The sequence below is a fragment of the Hibiscus syriacus genome, unplaced genomic scaffold (assembly GCF_006381635.1).
Source record: "Hibiscus syriacus cultivar Baekdansim isolate YM2019G1 unplaced genomic scaffold, ASM638163v2 tig00110940_pilon, whole genome shotgun sequence".
In the NCBI taxonomy this organism is placed as follows: Eukaryota; Viridiplantae; Streptophyta; class Magnoliopsida; order Malvales; family Malvaceae; genus Hibiscus; species Hibiscus syriacus.
Window position 1 is genome coordinate 2,188,048 of NW_024062923.1, and position 19,948 is coordinate 2,207,995.

At 32.2% G+C, this 19,948-nt stretch overlaps 2 protein-coding genes and 1 pseudogene across 2 annotated transcripts; 1 reads left to right on the top strand and 2 right to left on the bottom strand.

Moving 5' to 3' along the window:
* Positions 1–4,778: 4,778 nt before the first annotated feature.
* Positions 4,779–7,258, bottom strand: LOC120147719 (formate dehydrogenase, mitochondrial). The gene is made up of 6 exons (XM_039161028.1): positions 7,092–7,258; positions 6,463–6,634; positions 5,622–6,162; positions 5,384–5,508; positions 5,165–5,277; positions 4,779–5,081 (listed from the first exon to the last, which is right to left on the bottom strand). The coding sequence occupies exons 1-6, from the start codon at positions 7,173–7,175 to the stop codon at positions 4,968–4,970; spliced, it is 1,149 nt and encodes a 382-aa protein (XP_039016959.1). The 5' UTR covers positions 7,176–7,258; the 3' UTR covers positions 4,779–4,967.
* A 3,934-nt stretch (positions 7,259–11,192) lies between these two features.
* Positions 11,193–13,778, top strand: LOC120147721 (CASP-like protein 4A1). The gene is given in 4 exon segments (XM_039161031.1): positions 11,193–11,406; positions 11,409–11,862; positions 12,003–12,138; positions 13,506–13,778. Coding segments are annotated over 4 exon segments (939 nt in total). The 5' UTR covers positions 11,193–11,252; the 3' UTR covers positions 13,701–13,778.
* Positions 13,779–15,483: 1,705 nt separating this feature from the next.
* On the bottom strand, positions 15,484–17,369 carry LOC120147722 (annotated as a pseudogene).
* Positions 17,370–19,948: the final 2,579 nt, after the last annotated feature.

Genomic DNA, 19,948 nt, shown 5'->3' on the forward strand with positions numbered 1-19,948 from the left:
AGAGTATGTCTCTCTGTTTTGTGACAGTTAAGCGCCTAGCATCTAGCAAGGAATCCAGCATTTCATTCAAGGACAAAGTACATACGAGTTCAATACCATTTCATTCGTGAAAAGGTGGAATAAGGGACGGTAGATATGCAGAAGATCCATACCAAAGACAATATAGCAAATTTCATGACGAATGCAATCAACACTGATAAATTTAGCTGGTGTCGTTCCTCTTGTGGCCTGACAAAAATGTAAGCAACATGATGGTACAAGGTAGAAAGAATGGTGTGAAGATATGATTGTTCCAATCAAATCTTCAAGTGGGAGATTGTTGAAAGTCAAAATGACTTTCGGTGCAAGTTGAAGAAAATTGAATGAATTTTGTCAAATATAGGGGAACCGAAAGTGGGCTGTTTTTTGTTATTTTTTAGGAATGGGTAAATCTCAATTTTAGTCATTATAATTTAGGGTATTTACAAATTAGTCCTTAAAGCTTCAACTATAAATACCGTAGCTCATTTAGCTTCAAAATCATCCCAAAGCACTCTAGCTTTCTTCCAATACTAGAGAGAATTTAGAGAGTTTCTTGAGAGTTGTTTTCTCCTTTTTATCAAGAGAGAATTATCATTATTTTCTCCTTGGTAGATCGAGAGAGGTTGTAATTCCTATTTTCTCATAGTGAAATTCTTCTACCGTTGCCCGTGGTTTTTACCATATAAAATTTAGGGGTTTTCCACGTAAATTTTGTGTCTCTTTTATCTTTAATTTTTATTTTCTCAAATTATCAGTTGCATTTTTGCTCTATTAGATAGCCGTCTTCCGCAACAGATAGTAGTTTAAAATAAACTTGATTAACTTTCTTTAAAATTAAAATTCAAGATGAAAACTAAATTAATCAAATTCGTTCGATTAATGTATTTCTTAACAAAAATGAATTTAATTATTTTATACTAAATTCAAATTTATGTTTAAAAACATTTAAAATATTAATTGTAAAGGAAAAATACTCGATTAAACTTCCAGGCTGCTAGAATAAATCATTGACATACTCCACTTGAATTCAGTAGATAGTACAAATACAAATTCTAAATGTCATTTTATCGTATGATTTCTTTATAAATTTGGATGAATTAAAAATAATCCATATTTAATATACAGAATTTAGCTATAACACTATATATATATATATATATATACGAAAATGGATATTCAAAATCAAATAATATTGAATCATGTTTAGATCCCTGTTTCTGCATTTCATCTGAATTTTCTCAACATTTTCTCAAGTTGAAAAATATTAGAGATGAAGAAGACGACTTTTCAAATATGAGGTAGAAAAAAAAATAGTGATATGACATTAAATAATTGGACGGGATCATATGTGAAGTGATGAAAACGGCTCATATAATAATTTCTCTTATTTTGACGTAGAAAACTTAATAATATACGTGGCGTTTGATTCGTAGGAATCCCTTGAAATTAGGGTGAATTAGAATCTAATTCTATTATTTTATCATGTTTAGTTCAAGTTTTTTAAGAGAATTAAAATCCCTTATGATTTCAACTTTCTATCAAATGAAGGAAAGTTAATTTCATCCATTCTATGATATAATTCAATTCTCTTGTTGGAGGGAATGTGAAATTTGACCATATTACCATCATCAATTTTTTGGTAACTTATTAATATATTTTGATTGGGATTAGGGATGGCCACTCAACTCGGACCTGATGGGTTCCGACCCGACCCGACCTGATGGGTCGGATTTTTTTTATAAAAAAATCGGGTTCAGATCGGGTCGGTTTTTTTAAGTGTAATACTTGGGTCGAGTCGGGTTCGGGTTTAGGGTGAAAAATACCCGACCCGACCCGAAAAAATATATAATTTTACCTTATATTTTAGGAATAATTACAATAATACCCCTCTATATATAATTTTTTTCAATTAAGTCACTATTTTTATTGAATAATTTTTTTTATTATTTCAGGTCGGGTTTTTAATTCATATATTCAGGTCAGGTCGGGTGAAACTTTATTTTGGTCGGGTCGGGTCGGGTTTTTTTAAGTGTGATATTTGGGTCGGGTCGGGTTCGGGTTTAGGGTGAAAAATACCTGACCCGACCCGAAAAATATATAATTTTACCTTATATATTTAGGAATAATTACAATAATACCCCTCTCTATATATATTTTTTCAATTAAGTCACTGTTTTTATTGAATAAAAATATTTTTTTATTATTTCGGGTCAGGTTTCTAATTCATATATTCGGGTCGGGTCGGGTGAAACTTTATTTTGGTCGGGTCGAGTCGGTTTTTTAAGTGTGATATTCGGGTCGGGTCGGGTTCGGGTTTAGGGTGAAAAATACCCGACCCGACCCGAAAAATATATAATTTTACCTTATATTTTGGGAATAATTACAATAATACCCCTCTATATATAATTTTTTCAATTAAGTCACTATTTTTATTGAATAAAAATATTTTTTTATTATTTCGGTTCGGGTCGGGTTTCTAATTCATATATTCGGGTCGGGTCTCGGATGGAGGTTCCCTTGTTCTCGGGTCAAGTCGGGTGGACCAAAAAACCCGACCCAACCCGTCCCATGGTCATTCGTAATTGGGATGATTTTAACTTATGATGTTTATTAGCATGATTTTTATAATTTATTGAAATGAATAATCAATCAATAAAATTAAATTTTAATATTTTAAATTTTTTTATTATTGTTACATATAATTTATAAAACAAACTAAAATTAAGCAAAAAAATAAGAACAATCCTGTCATTTTACATTATTAAAATTAAATTCATCTGACATGTCTGCGAACCAAACAAAATATGAAATTGGATTCCAATTCAATTTTCTGCCAACCAAACAGAATATGAAATTAGATTCTAATTCCTGACAGATTCCAATTCCTTCACAAATTTCAATTCCCTCATAAACATTCCAACGAACCAAACGTCACCTTAGAATTGGTCAAGCCTTTACCTCGTTTTGGAGTTGGATACTTTCGTTGATTAGTTATAAAAAGCATGAAGTACATCATTTGCAATATAATTAGAATGTTTTACTTCAAATCAGACTGAATTATTATTATTTTCATAGAATCAACTAATTTTAGTAAAAATAAAAATTACTTGGATTATAAGAAATATTTACAACAACAATAATAAATTAAACGCATAATAAAAATATTTTCTTATAATCGTCAAAATAAAAAATTAGTCACCTACGACCACATAAGGATTGTGCAAAAAAAAGGTTAAAATTTCTAAGCAAATAAATCCAAATAAAAAGTATATACGAACTGATCTGACTATATAGACAAACGAATCAAAAAAGGAGATCTAACTATTGAAAGACCATCGATAAACCACAAATCAGAGCCAAGCGACGTGAAAAATTATCTACGAAAGCAAATCACGTATCCAAATCCAATCAGATGATTTAAAGCATAGAATATCAATATGATAACAAATGAATGTCCTCTTAATAAATCACGATAATTTTAAATCGAACCATAAGGAAAAAGATAAACAAAAACAATAATCAAACGGCTGAAAACATGCCAAAAGACGTAAAAACGTGTTATAAAGGTATGATTGTTAAAATTTTAAAAAACAAGAAAAAGTAAAGATTCGATATAATAAAATAAAGGAGAAATAATAAATACTAACATTTAACGATCAACACTAAAATTAATGTCGTGGTCGATCATAAAGATAACAATAATAATAATTTAAATTGTTTATAATCTTTGGAGCGTTGATACGTAGAATGTTGATATGATATGAGAAAAAAATTGATTTTACAAAAAAAAAATTGAATTAATCTTTGGTATATATGATATATTTTTTGACTAATCTAATTTTTTATATTCGTAAATACCGAGATTCAAACCCTTAAACTAGCTTAAGAAATCTAGTATCTCATCTCATTAGTTTGTAAAAATATATTTTTATAAATTTTAAATTTAATCTTATTAAGAGGGAAAAAGAAAATAGAATGCTCTTAATGAATCTAAAATTTATTACTTGAGAGAATATAAGAAAATAAAAATAAATAATTTGACTAATAAGTTTTTTTTTATTAACATGGAGTAAATATAAGTTAATATTTGTTCAAAAAAATACTCTCAACTTATTAACATTAAACGCTCGTACCTCTGATATTTATAATGCTCAATCCTAAAATCTCAGAGAACAATCAAATTTTTTTACCACCGAAATTATGGGTTCGTGATGAAAAAAACACGAATTTAAATGAATTGAAAGAAAAAGCGAGATATCCCATGATGAAGCACGTGAAGTCCTTCCTTTTTTTTTTTTTTAATTTATCGAGTAAATGCAAAGCAAGCAAGGGAAAGGGACAACGTGGTTGCTTGTTTTTATGACGGAGGGGTCACGGGAGCCGACCGGACGCCCCCTCTTGTGTTTACTAAACTTGTATTGATCAGTCTATTATCAAATGTTAAATGTTACTTATCCAAAAAAAAATGTTAAATGTTAATTCAGATATAACATTAAGTATATTTGGAATCTATGAACCAAATTTTAATTAAACGTTTATCTATTACATAATTTGGATTTAGTATGCTAAAATATTACATATCAAAATTTAATTGTTAAATTGACAAGTATAAATATATTCAAATTTTGATCCATATATTTTTAGTATAATTATATCATATCTGAATTAGCAGAGTTAACATTGACAACTAGAATAAGAACTCGATTAATACGATAATAATATTTTGAGGATTCAATTAAAATATTTTAAGATTTAAAGATTAAGCTCATTACAACTTCGTTCATGAATCGAAAACATCAAGTTCAAAACACCAGAAGGCACACTATTTGCAGAGGACTTTGATCCGAAAAGCAAACTTTTGGATCCCCAAACACACATTATTTTAAAAGCCAAGTTGATTGACAACAGAACACATTCGAAGTCTTTGATCGACAAAGAAGACGAAATCATCGGTACTGAGGAGCAAGTTCACCTTCCTTGACAATGTAGTTTTGTACGGGAAATTCTTCACCTTTAAAGTACCTGTCAAGCATATCCTTGACTCCGGCAGCATACCGCAACTGCATAAGTTCCGTTTTCAATTTAGTTGTTGGCAAAAGAAAGAATGCCAAGTCCGAGAGCGAAACATAGAACAAGAACATACCTGTGCATCAATGGTGGTACCAGAAATATGAGGAGTCATTGCTTGATTTGGCATATAACGCCATGGATGGTCCTTAGGAGCTGGTTGTGGAAACCAAACATCTCCACTGTAACCTGAAAAATCGACGAAAAATGTAAAATCGAACTTGCATGTGCGGAGGCCTATTGAAATTTAAATATAATAGTTTAACCATTTCAAATTTCAAATATAGGAACATACCTGCAATGTGTCCACTTGAACAAGCATCAGCAACCGCCTGAGTATCCATAATTGCTCCTCGAGCATTGTTAACGATCAAGACTCCCTTCTTCATCTTTGTGATCCGATCTTTGTCAAACATCCCCCTATCATACAGATTTTGATTAGTTTAATGAAAATTTTGAGGAATACAGAGGACATTAACCAATGATTAATCTATGCATTAGGACATTCAATAGATAATGTAATGAGACCGGACCTTGTTTTCTCAGTAAGTGGCATGTTTACAACAATAATGTCACATTTTGGAAGCATTGCATCAAGATCCTCCTCGAATTTAGCTCCAGTCTGCTTCTCCAATTCCGGATCTATCTTGACTCGATCATGGTATAGTAGATTACAGTTGAATGGTTTCAGTCGTTGGAGTAAGAGCTTGCCAATACGACCTGCACCGATAGTTCCAACCGTCTTCCCTTCTAGATCATAAGCTCTGTAAGCAATGCCTGCAACATTCCAATCCCCGGTAATAACTTGATGGTGGCCAGGTAAGAAATTTCGGACGAGAATAAGAATTCTCATTAGCTCGTCCTCGGCAACCGAGACAACATTGCTTCCGGTGACTTCAGCAACAGTCAAACCAGCTTCAGCAGCTGCTTTCAGATCGACATGATCGGAGCCAATCCCAGCAGTGAGCAGCAGTTGCAAGTTTTTGGCCTTCTTGATCCTCTCTGCCGTAACGTAAGCCGGGTGGAATGGGGTGGATATGAGGACATGGAGATCAGGGATATGCTTATCGAGTTCTGCAATATGGACACGAGTGATTAAAATCGAACTTGTATTAAAAAATTCCACTATTTTTAAAGTTCAAATAATAGATCAAAGCAAGCAAGGATGCCATAGATTAATTATTTGAACCATGGCACCAACATATTGTAATGAACTGGACTGGCATTCTAAATTATAAACTCAGAATTCTTACTATACCAACCAAATTTACTTCCCTATGCAAGATCATGGAGGCATCAACATCATTCGATGATGGTAAATGATATTACATTAACCGCATATCGGAAAAGGACAGTAGGGATCTTAATGCTTACCGCAATCAGGTCCATCTTTGTCGTCGGTAACGATATACTGGTGCCCCTGTGACTCAAGCCACTGGCGCAATCCCAAGGCTCCCTCCACACAACCAACAAAGTTGGGATTCTTTGTGAAGTACTCATTGGCCTTGTAAAACACCCCAACAATCTTTTTGCTCCCTGGAGAAGCCTGTAAGAAACATTACAAGACATTAACACTTAAACCACTAGTGAAAAACGGATTTGCAGGGAAAACAACATGAAATTCGTATCAATCTTGAAAATCTAGGTTGCTTTGATGTATCGGATACAAATATTTAAATTCAGGATACATGCCAGTAAAATATATTATTAATTAAGAATAAAGAACTTTAAAAAATAGTAATTAGATAATCCATGACTGGTGACACTGAGTCGACACACTTTGCCACACCAGTGCATGCAAAGGAACTAGCCAGGCCCTTCGTTGTTTTCGATGATCCCAAATTCCAGCCATCAAATTCACTTAAATTACTCGATTATTTAACAAAAAAACTGTCAATCTAAACTTGGAATATTTTGACAACAAATAACCCAAACTGAATTTCAACTTAATATGAAAAAAGAAAAGAAATGAAGAGCAAAAAAAAGCACATGGATAAGCTTACGTGGAGTTGTCTGGTAAGAACAGAGGATGACCCAGAATTGGCCACTGCTTTGATAGCAGAACAAGCAACTTGTTTCATAGCCATAATCTCAAGAACACTTTCAAAGTGACGGAATTTTGTTTGAGTTGTGGAAGAGACGGTGAGGAAGATGATCTGGTTTTGATCCCTTTTATAGGCGAAAAATCAGTTTCCCAATTGTCGAAAACCCAAATGAGGTACATTTCGGGTTGGCTTTTGCTTCTTGTACACTAGTTTGTTGACTTTTAGTACGTGTCGAATTTTAGTTTGTTCATCTCAAGCAGCCATTAATAATTTTAAAAAGTAGATTTCGGATAACTCAGTGAAAAATTTCTGTAAGAATAGTTTTAGAGTAGGGTAAAATATGTCATTCCCATCTCCCCTATTATATTTATCTTATTTTTTAATTTTTTAATTTACTTATTAAAATTTTAAATTATTCTTATTTTTATCACTCTGAATTATTTTATTATTTTTAATTATTTAGCCTTGTATTATTATTATTATTATTATTTTATTTATAATAATTGAATATATAAAAATAGAAACAGAAGGTGATCGGACATCACTGTCGACCGTCGTAGATGGTGATTGTTTAGTTCCAAATTTCATAGGTCTTGTTCGTCTCGACTCCCTAAGTCTGAATATGGTGATTGTTTCACCATAAAATGTCTCAAAACTCATGAATCTCGATTGAAACATTTCGACTTCCTCACTTTAATCTCCAATTCGTGGACTTCAGAGCATGTTCCCGCAAAATGGAGGACATATTCAGACTCAAGGTGTCATGACGAACAAGAGCCATGAAATTTGAGACCAAATGGTCACCATCTACGACGGTCGAAGGTGGTCGACAGTGGCGTCCAACCATATTCTGTTTTTATTTTATATTAAATAATAATAATAAAATACTAATTCATACATAAATAATAATAAAATAATTCAGAGCGATGAAAATAGAAGTAATTCAAAAATTCTGTGAGTAAATTAGAAAAATTTAAATACAATGAATAAAATAGAAGAGAGAGTATAGTTCAATAAAAATGGTGTAATTTACCCTTTAGAGTATGTGTGCAATCGAGTTAAATTAATCGCAACAAATTTGAGCTAAACCCGGGAATTAAGATTTGAAGTTCAGTTTAAGTTTAGTTGCGTTTAATTATTAAAATTTAAGTTGTTTTAATTAATTAACTATTAAGTTAATAAAATGAAATAGTAATAACATCTAAATAATCTAAATTTAAATCTTAAAATTATTAATGAAACAAATTAAATAGTTAGAGTCATCGTCACGAAAGATGCACTTAATCTTTTTGGAGGCTAAATTTATAACTATTATTTTAGATAAATTATTAAATATAATTTAATATATTAAGAGAAAGAAAAGAGTAAAAAAATCCATTCACATTCTTTTTCAAAAAAAATATTAAAATTTTTAAACCTTTATTTTTTTAATTCTTAATTCACCATTGATCATATATATACTAAACTTTGAATTTGCAGCGCTCAATTTGAAACTGTGATGAAACAAATGTTATTTCATAATCTAAAGTTTTTATATTTATTCTAAAGTTTAAATTTAAGTGATATTGAAAATTTTGAATAAAAATAAAAATAAATAGAAATATTATTTTTATAAATTATTTAAATCAAAATTAAAATACTTGATAATAATGAAATTGAACTGGGATAACTTGAGAGTAAAATTATTTTATTTATACTTTATTTTCAATGAACATAATTAATATCATTATTATAAAATAATATTAAACATACTTCGTATTTTTTTACATGAACATGTTTGACATTTTTAATTTATACTTGAGTTGCAATCGAACCTAAATATAAATTTAGAATGTCATATCAAACGAAAAAGGTAACTGTAATTTAAGTAAAGATCTCGATAGCCGAGAAAAAAGAAAAGAAGAGAAAAACCAAATATCTCTTTCACGTGGGGGAGGTACCTAAAAATATTCCACCCCCGAATAACCCTGGAATTAGTTTAAAATCATTAGCCACCTTATCTCCGTTGCCACACAGTACGAGTAAGAGTCTTTTCTAAGAATGAGTATTAGATTGAATTAAAAATTTTTTAATTATTTATAAAATTTGAGTTAAGTTATTCGATTTGTTATTTAATTTAATTATAAATATTTATATTGTTATTGTATTAATTGATTCTTATTTAAATGATTTCCTATAATCATATATGATATTTATTTATTTATAATATACAGATATCATATAGAGTTGAGTTTATGAAACATGAGTAGAGTCAAATCAAATATGTTTGTTCAGGTTTTTATTCAATTTAAATATGATTATTTGTAAGTTTATGATACTAATTGGTTCAAATTTAAATAACTTTATCTAACTACATATGATATAATGTATTTTTATATTTTTTATTCTGTGTAAGCAAGATTTATAATGTTATTTAATAAATTAAATATCATCTAAAATTATAGTATAATAATTTTGAATTGACATTTTTTAAGAAGGGATTTTGAGGATGGAGTACTGATGTGAGTGTAAATGAGTCAAAAAATTGGAAGAAAAACTTTGTAAGGAGTCGTGATTATAGAGATCGAATTGATTAAAAGGTAAATTTAGGAGATTAAATTGTAAAAATAAGATTTTTTGTCAAAAATTAAAGTTATATAAATATTTTACGGTTATAAAGGAGCACGTGATTAAGATTTGATCAAGATAAACTTAAAACGAAGAGGAAAAAACACGATAATGATGCAAAATCGCTTAACTAGATTGTAAAAGAAGACATTTGTTGTCAAAAAGGAGAAACTAAAACTACATAGATATTCTATAACAATTGAGGAGTGAAAACATGGTTCAAATTTTATTAAAAACAAACATAAAATGAAGAAAACATTGAAGAATCAAGTATCAAACAGTTAAATAATTAAATTGTTTAGCTAAAGACTAAAGATATTAATTTAATTTTTTATTTTTCATTTATTTGAACTTTAAAAAATTTAAATTCAAATTGAATAAGAAATTTAAATTAACTTAAAAATTATATAAAATTTTAAAAAATATTTTTTAAAAAAATCAAATCAAAATTTATTTATCTTTATTAATATTATTGGCCGCCTTTGTCTCTAATTAATTAAGAACATAAAAAAATTCGTAAAACGCAACGAAGTAGTGGGTTTATTGGTCAAACCAACTCTTGGGTTTGCATGCCTTGAACACAAAGCTACTTCTCTACTAATTAAATTTGTTTTCTTCTAAATCTCCTTTCTTCAAAAAAAAAAAAGTTAATTTTATTTTTAAAAATAGTATTTTGATATATTCATTAGTAAAATAAAATAACATCAACAACATCTTGTCATATATATGTTGAATAAATATATTTATAATTATCATAAATAAAATATAGCAGTTAGCTAGCGGTGATAATTTAAAGAGTAAGAGCATGAGTAGTTGAGACAATGATATATAGATACAAAACTCTCCGACATTCCCCAACACCAAACATAAATTTTTTTTTGATGAATATCCAAAGCGATAAATAAAAATAATAATATTTCTTTAATCGTAATCCTATCTAACATAGATATATAACAACTAACGAAATATTATATACACACAAACGAAGAGAGCATGCATCTAGAAAACAAAAACTAAAAATTTCTATAGAACTGTAGACCAAGAAAAAGATTAATGAAAGAAACATGTACCAAAAACCTAAAAGTACCCATAACATAATACTCTTTATTACAAAAAAAAATCAAGATAATGCATTATTATAAATACACAAAATACAACTGAAAATTAATGAACCAAACTACAACTAACGAAAAAATAACAAAAAGAAGAGTAGAAACGACAGGAAAGTAGCCGGAAAATACTACTACCACTGCCCTTGAAACAAAGGAATTTGAATCTCCTAAATTGAGAAGGAAAAAAAACCACACAACAGTGGAAGTAGCATCAAGAGACAAGAGACAAGAGAAAGAACGTCTTAGGAAACTAACGCTGTCGTTTTCTTGATTTTTTTTTAATAATTTCCCCTTTTTTCCCTCTTAATAATAACCAATAATTTATCTCCCGATTGACTCCTAAACCGTTTCACTTTCAAAGTGTTGATAACCAGAGGGTTCAATCAGTCTACCTTCTTCAATGATGGAGAGCCAGAATAATCCCCAAGCACAACAACAGGAAGAACAACATCAGAAACAACCTCAAGAGCAGCAGAAGAATCAAGAACAAGAGAAACAGCAAGAAAAAGATCGACAAGAACGGCACAAGCATGGAGAAGAAGAGCGAAAACCGCCACGGTTTCACAGTTTCCATTGACCCTAAAAACCACTCGATCACCACCATCCGATCCTTCCCCCGTTGATTCTCCTCTTTCATCTGATAATTCTTCTCTCAGCCACGGCTTTTCCCCACCACAACCAACATCGTCACCTCAACCTTCTGAACCCAACTCCAAGCCACCACCTGCTGCGGCGGTTTCCAGGGCGGAGCTCACTTCCAGAGATCAGCCAACTGCGATTACTGTTGAACTTGAAGAGCAGACGCAAAAACTGGGTTCTGGTAGTGGTAAAAGATTGAGGCCTGATTTCTCCATATTAAGGAGAACCAAGAGAGATAAGGTGATTAAAAAGGCTTTATTGGGGTTCAGGATTTCTGGGTTTGGTTTCTGTTTGGTTTCTTTCTCTGTTCTAGCTACCGATAGAAATCAAGGTTGGGCTCTTGATTCTTTCTACCGCTACAAGGAGTTCAGGTTTGCTTTCTTTCTTGGATTTTTCTTAATTGAAATGATCATTGATTCAACTGATTATGTGTTTCCAGCCATTGTTTTTTCTTAATGATGTTGATATCAAATCCGTTGTTCAAATGTGTTTGATCTTCAATGGTATGCAGGTTTTGTATGGCGGTGAATGTGATAGGATTTGTATACTCTGGGATTCAAGCATATGACCTTGCCTACCAATTGACCTCAGGCAAGCGTAAGTCGCGGAGTCGTCTCCGGTGCTACATAGATTTCGCTTTGGATCAGGTAATTCTTCTCTCCAACCATGTTAGTAGGAATCGAGTACGAGTATTAGAGTGATAATCAAATATGAGTATATTTGAATGTATGTTGGAAATGGATTTTGAACATAGTTAGTTCAAGAGAAATACAAATTCTAAACAGTATAGCTTTAGACTGAAGTCCCTTATTTTCTAGGCCAGTAAGTATGGATAGCAATGTGTATTGACACAAAATTTTTCATACCATACTCATGTGAGTATGTGCCGGATATAACATCAGATACAAATATTTTAGGAAAAAAAAGTCCGGGGTGCACCTGTGAGTTATGATGGGTTTGATGAGGTAATTTAGGGACCACAGCCTATAAAGGTTGGTGGTGGGTGACTCCTATGGCCGGTGTATCTACCTCCTTGTTGGACACACAATTGGTGGGTATTTGGTCCAGTTAGGTTAGTTGTTGGAATACCCTTTTCGGATGACCTTTTTTAATGCCTTTTCTCTGTGATAATGCTGTCTTTTGCTTTCCCAATTTTGTTTCTGAATAATGTTTGTGGCTTTTGGTTTGGCTAATAGTTGGTACTTTTGTGTAGTGGAGAATTTGGGGTTATCTTTGGAAACGCTTGATTTCCAAGCAATGGTTGTAAAGTCAGCTGCCTTTTATGTTACTCGAGTTCAAAAGTGATTGTCAAATATGAATATGCATCATATATGATTAAGTTTGATTTTTCTAAATGTTTAAAGGAGCATGTTCTCATAATCACATTTTGAATATACGAGTATTGAACATAGGTATTTTATACAATGTTGTTTTCATTCTTCATGTTTTTAAGTGCCCGAGTTTGATAATAGTGATTGACGTGTATTTGGATACGACTATGAGGATGTGATCCTTCAAGGACCTTTCAAACACATGAAAATCTTGAAAAAGATAGAATAGACCTGTGTTTGAGTGATATGGATTTTAGGGTTTAGTAACATGGGAATTGGGAACTAATAAAGTTAATTTGATGAACCGAGTTTCTGCCTTTTGTTTTATAATGTTAAGCTATATTTCTCGAACTTAGAGGTGAGGGTCGGATATGAGTAATTGAGTATTTTAGTCTGTGTAATGTGTAATATCGATCTTAAGATGCCACACTCGAAAACAGACAAGGTGCTTTGCTATGTTCTTTTCTTCTTTCTGTTTCTAGAACCTTTCTGAAACAAATCTTCATCTGTTGTGGCTAAAATACTACATTCTTTGCTCATTAAAGTTATTTATGCTCTTCTGGCTTTAGAACTTGGCCTGACACTTTCCCCAGTAGATAAGTTTAGCAGATCCTGTTTTCTTCATACTAGCATCATAAATCTGTTTTCGAGTGAAACACTGAACTCTTTGTTCAATTTGGCAGATGCTGGCTTATCTTCTCATAGCGGCATCATCTTCAGCAGCTGTTCGAGTCGACGATTGGCAATCCAATTGGGGAAAGGACAAGTTCCCGGAGATGGCAAGAGCTTCAATGGCCTTGTCCTTGGTGGCATTCGTTGCCTTGGCCTTAAGCTCACTTGTTTCTGGTTATCATCTTTGTACTTTCAAATCTATGTAGCCAATAATACATCTTCTGGGAAATTATATACGTACATGTGTGTGTGTATATATTTATATAAAGATTAAATTTCTTTGAGAAAGAACAATGTGAACCTGAAGGAGATGGATGGGATTCTGGCTTAGAACAGTGAAGCACGTAATGCAATGCATTTTGTACAGAAATTTACCCTTTGCTTTCTCTTCCTTTTCTTTTTATTCGAAAATTTGCCCGTTGTTTTTGTTTGAACTATGTTGGAGATAGTGTATGAAACAATGATGTTGTACCTTAAATAAAACACTTTTTTCTTTGTTGTATATTATTTTATTTCATATTTAATTATTTTTATAATGAACAAATTATGTACCATTATTTTTAATTATAAGAATTCATTGAATAATCTGAGTGATAAAAAGAAATATTATTATTATCTTAAAATCATATCAAGTTAATAAAAAAATCATATATAATAAAAATACACAAGTTAATATTATGTACCATTATTTTTAAATGAAGAATATTTTTTTGTTGAAGGGTATAAAATATTAATAATTTTGTGTATGTAATTGTAATAATTTTCGGGAAGTGAGCCAAGAATGGTGGAGGCTGCAACATGCACAGTTTCATTAAACATGAACTGCACTGAACAAGATTATGAACAACACTGCACGTTTAGCTTCGGACCTAAAGCTGTTGGGCGATGCGTTAACCCTTCTCAATGTGATTGTACACGTCCTTGTTAACCCCCTTCATTTACTTCCATGTTTTTTAATAAGATTTATGTTCACTTCCCATTATGAAATAAAATAAGAAGATCAATTTATCATTATATTTTACGTGTAGCGACTTCCCGATTTGATGGGATTTTACTACGTTATTGAATTTAAATATTAATAATATTTTATATTACAAATTTATCGTATTCTTCAAATATATCGGAATATGATTAGATAATAGACATGCAGAATATGATTCCAAATAAAATGTGCAAAACACTTAACCATGAGGCCATAAGAAGGCCGAGGAAAACCTGAGTTTGAATTCCTGGAAATCTGATTCCAGTAGAAACCAATGAGATCTACAGTTTACTTGTGAGTGTTAAGTGGTCCTAATAAGAGGGAATCAATTTAACCATGAGGTGAAGACGGTGCCACTTCAATGGTAAATATTATCTTGAAACATATGAAAACAACTTCTTCCGATCTTCAAAATCCAAACTCCCCAACTGACCATCCTGGGAGAAAACTAGCAATATCTAGCAAAGCCAAGATAACAAGCAGCTGATAATTGCAGTCAATCGCTGGTAAATTTTCATTAGAGATTTCAAATGTTGTTTGATGATTCATATTTCATGGCAAAAGTCTCTTTATATATGTTGAATTTTAATTTTGGCAAGTTTTTATATATTTGGTTCATAACTCAACTGATCAATTGAGCATTCTTGAGAATAAGAACTTCTGTATACAATATGTTAGATATATTGCCTTAAAGGTGTAGCCCATGAACGAAGGAAATGATGGAACTCGAATCTCAAACTTATTACATAATACTTTTAGAAGTGTTTATATAAACTAACAGACCTAATGGCATTCTTTCTAGTTTATGACAAGGATGGAAGATGTCAAACAACGAAAGATATGGGAAGATGGAAATGGAATTGCCATATAATACTATTATTTAGATGATTGCATACTTTATACTGGTAGGTACATACATACATATATATAATCCAATAAACTGTTTACTAGTACAAATTATATATGGAAATAACAAATATACTTCCTTCTTATTGCTAATATAAGTGATGGGGGATGAAGAAAACTCTCATATTTTCTCTTTTAGAATGCTTCCATTTCTCAAAGGTTTCATGCAGAATCCAAGCACCAACAGTAGTAATCAGACCTTGAGATCGCTAGCATTTCTTCAGGGGACATCCTCTCGAGCTCGCCTTGTCTCCACGACGCGAAGTTGTTCCGATTTTGAGGATCGGAAGCCAGCGGACTGTCTTGTCTCTTGTGAAATTGTCTCCTCATCCTCAGGTAAAGCCTCATTGTTGCAACACAGTCTTCGTAAGGGTCTTGAATGCCAGTTTGGATGTCATATCTGATCACAGAAGATGATGTATCCGTCTCTCTTTAACGATAATGATCGATTGATAGACGATACGAATACGAATCATATAGGGAGAAAATAGATGATCTATATTTAATTCTTACCCCAGATATGTTTGAGTCAAGTACTTGAGTGAGTTGCTAAGTTTGCTTGTTTTCATTAAAGGTGGATATTTTGCTGTATCCCTGTAGGCAAACATAATCTTATAGATTAATTTCATCATTGAGCTTATATCCTTAAAAAGAAAATAACTTAAACGTTATTATTCTTAGGTGTGAGTGCCGGATATGAATATATATTCTAATTTCATATTTATATTTAGAATATATGAGTTGGATACGAATATTTAATTTGAATATTCATAAAAATGAAAGTCTGAGAACATAGAATATAGACATGAATATATGCAAGTTAACTCTTGGAAAGAAAAGTGCAGGTTGACTTTTGTACGTACATATAGCATTCTCAAACTTTTACCTTATCATGATTGGTGGATATTCAACTTGCATTTTATCTAGGTCATGATCGAGACCATGACCTACGAGAATCCTGGCTTTTCCACCTTTAGGTGATCGAATTTTCCACGTTGGTTCTCCATTGCAAAGGAAATCTTGAATCTTTCTTTGAACTTGTTTCAATGGCATTGCGTCTCTCAAATGTTCCGGTCGAATGCCTGTTGTTTCATACCTGAAAGTGATTTAAACAAGGGACCTATAGTACTCGGATTAAGGTGATCAGTATGGAATAAATATGTAATTATTTAATTTTTAAGTGTTTTCTTTAAAAAATCATTATCTTCATATTCATGTATGAATATGTGTTGAATACGTATATCTATAAAAAAATAAAGAAATAGAACTAAACAGATTATTTTAATGTGATACCTATAGTTTGTAACCGGAATAGGAGGTTTCACATGAGAATGGAAGATCATATTCTCATTTTCATCAATTATGCAAACCCTTGCACAAAGATCTAATGACCTATCGCTGCCACCACCAACAGTTTTGCATGCGAGTGCAACCACTTGGGGTCCTCGTGAATAACCATTGTCGATGGTCAAGCTATCTCGAAGACCCAAGTTAGCCATATAAGGCAGTATCCCCTATATTAAGAAAGAAAGGAAAAAAAACTCAAAAAACGCCATAATACACATATAGTTGACTTGAAAAGTTGAACAAATACATACATAGTTTACACCAGATAGCTGGCATCTGTCTTGATGAATCCTAAGGGAATAAGGACTATCCAGAATGGCTAGGCAGAATTTGCAGCCTCTGATGTTGAACAAGCTCTTGCATTCTTGTTTAGGCAATGGACCTATGTTTATGAACAAGGTATACATATGTAGTTTTCATGAGTCAAGTTCCAAGAGTCAGTCTATATATGTAAATATGACTTGAATTACGTACCTATTAGATGTTCCCTTAGTGACTCATAGGATCGGCAATGTTTCTTACAAACTCCACAGGTGGGTTCATGAACCGAATGAAACGAAATCCTCATATGATCAACCAGATGCTCCATTCTGTTGTACTGTTTGAAGCATGCTGCACATTTATTCCTGCATTACAACATTAAATCATTCAAACTGCATTCTGGTATGTTGTTTACTCTATTAATGTGGTTATTATAGTACGTCATGTTCACAACCGAGATAAACATAAACATCGAATCCCCGGGTTTGCATGACCATGTTGTGAGTTTAAGATGGAGAATGGAAAAGGAACTATACCGTGGGTTATCTGCAGATTCCATAGCTGGTTTATTTGATGTAATATGGCTGAAATATTTTAGGGTTTTGAAACCTAGGAATGAGGTGAGGAAGAAAGGGGGAGTGGGGGAGGGTATTTATATTGCCACTTGAACTCAAAAGGATGATTCCTTGAGAGAAAAATTACATATGGAGTTTTGGAGCTTTTCGTCCTGAATATGCACCAGAACATTCGTAGTAATCCAGATGCTCGAAAGGGTCCACTCATCAACTAGAATATTTTCCTCCACTGTGTGTCTGCTCCACAACCCTCTCTTTTGTACGTGTAGGTGCATAACTTTCTTGAATGTTCACAATCATGAGTCCGTGGGTGTGTGTGATAAACTTTATTTATCCGCTTTCAAATTTCAAGTTTGAATTGTGTTGGTGCAAATCATAGTGGTTGAGACAATGTACATTGGATCAATATTGATTTGCACGGTTTCCATCTCGTCATATTAAAGTTATTTTGTTGGTATATTTTGTTCACAGGGTGTTGAGAGTTTTTAGAAGATTATTTTATATTAGATAATTCAAACATCTTTATCTATAGATGTATGTAAGTTTATCTAGATTTGAAACCTACACATATACTACTTTGTAATCATATTATAACGTGTTAGAAAAGAATTCTCATTATTTTGAAAACCAAAAAGAATTAAGACATTCTATCATAAAATTTTCTTATTTGAGTAGATTTTTTATTTAAAAATTATAGATTTGATATACTTTAACAAGATCCTCCGAGAAACAAACATTGATGTTTTAAGTTCAACTTATTAAGTTACTTGTTTGACAAGTATGAATTTTATGGAAGGTTTCTTGTTTGAAAATGAAGATTTGATCTGTCATGGGAAAAACTTTACACTAATTAAAAAAACTTAATTAAAAAAGACTTACGTCTCAAGCCTTACAAAGAATGTGTAATGTTTATTTAAAGATTGTCAATGTTCGTGTTCGTTTTAACTAGGACTTTTATTGGATTATTTGAAAATGAGTTTTATTAAACTAATTAAGAAACAATGTAAGTGTGCTTTTAAGAGTTCTGATGATTCATTGTAAATGTAAGTAATTAGTGGGGATTACTTAAGAGAAAGAATAGCTTGGATTCATAATATTATGTGGGAGAGTGCCTACAAATAGTATGTGTATTAGGTTGGAGATTTGTATCTTTTGTGCTCAAAATATTATAGTGGATCATTGATCCGATGTGAATTACCTAAACAAATTTTCTTATGTTCTTGTTTATATTTTGATTTTTTTAGTGGTTAATTCAATATCAATTGAATTAAGCATTATGTGTAGGGATACTAACTTGATTCTAACCCAATAGATTTTGACCCGATCCGATAAAATCGAGTTTTTTTTAAATAATATTTGATTCGGGTTGAATTTTGTAAAAGGTTGGATCGAAATAGTATATATTGTAGATGCTCGATTTGTCCGGGGCATTATTTAAATTCAATTGGGTTTTACTATTATCATTATTAGGGTTATTATTATAAGTTTGGTATTATGTAGCTATTAATATATATATATATATATATATATATATATATACGGATAAGTAATTAAATAGTTAAATAATTAAATAATTAAATATATAAAATATGCACTAAATATTGCCATTTTTGTTACAGGCCGAACCAAACAATAAAAAACACAACAGCCCGGTTGTTATGGGCCCAACTCTGGAAAACCTAAACCCGTTAGGGTTCCATGTCACAGCCTCCAGCGCCGTATCATTGAAGGCCGTTGGATCTGGATTCAAGATCCAACGGTTCCCAACTCCCAGCAATCCCCGAGCCAGCCGCAGTCTCACGGGAAGCCAACCCTGCTGCCAGATCACGCACGCCCAACCGGACAATAGCTCGCCTCCCCACAGCTGCCGCCCGTGATCTGCTCTCGCCAGTGCCCTGCAAACACACGAAACAAGAAGCAGAACGAGAGGCACGGAGAAATCGAGGACAGAAAACCAACAACAAAAACAAATATAGAGAGTGACCAAGAGAAAAAAAGGAAAAAAAAGATCCATCATCAACCAACGATCAAGAGATCAAAGGAAAAAAAAAGGGGAAGCAATAACCAGAGAAAAGGGCAAAACCGAAGACGAAACCCATCAGAAATTACGAAACCAGAAATGAAGAGAACACCAAAGCAGTAACCAAACAATCCATTTGAGACAACCATCAGTGGAAACCCAAAATAAATATTCGAGCAATCAACTCCAACCAGAAATTCGAGAGAGCAAAACAACACAACATTTACCTTCCTGAGTCGAGAAGAGGAACCGTCACAGCCGCTTGAAACCCGAGTCCCATTGAGTCACCAAGGGTAAGCCATCGATTCCTCCGTTGTATCCGTGTTTGGTTTCACCGGGGTTTAGGCGTGGAAAGGGTTTGAT

Bases quoted from the DNA above. Each gene is read 5' to 3' on its own strand.
- LOC120147719 (XM_039161028.1), bottom strand. From the start codon at position 7,175: ATGGCTATGAAACAAGTTGCTTGTTCTGCTATCAAAGCAGTGGCCAAT. The intron at 6,635-7,091 runs GTAAGCTTATCC...TGTTTCTTACAG, and splicing joins TTCTTACCAGACAACTCCAC to GCTTCTCCAGGGAGCAAAAA. The intron at 5,509-5,621 runs GTCCGGTCTCAT...TCTGTATGATAG, and splicing joins CCACTTACTGAGAAAACAAG to GGGGATGTTTGACAAAGATC.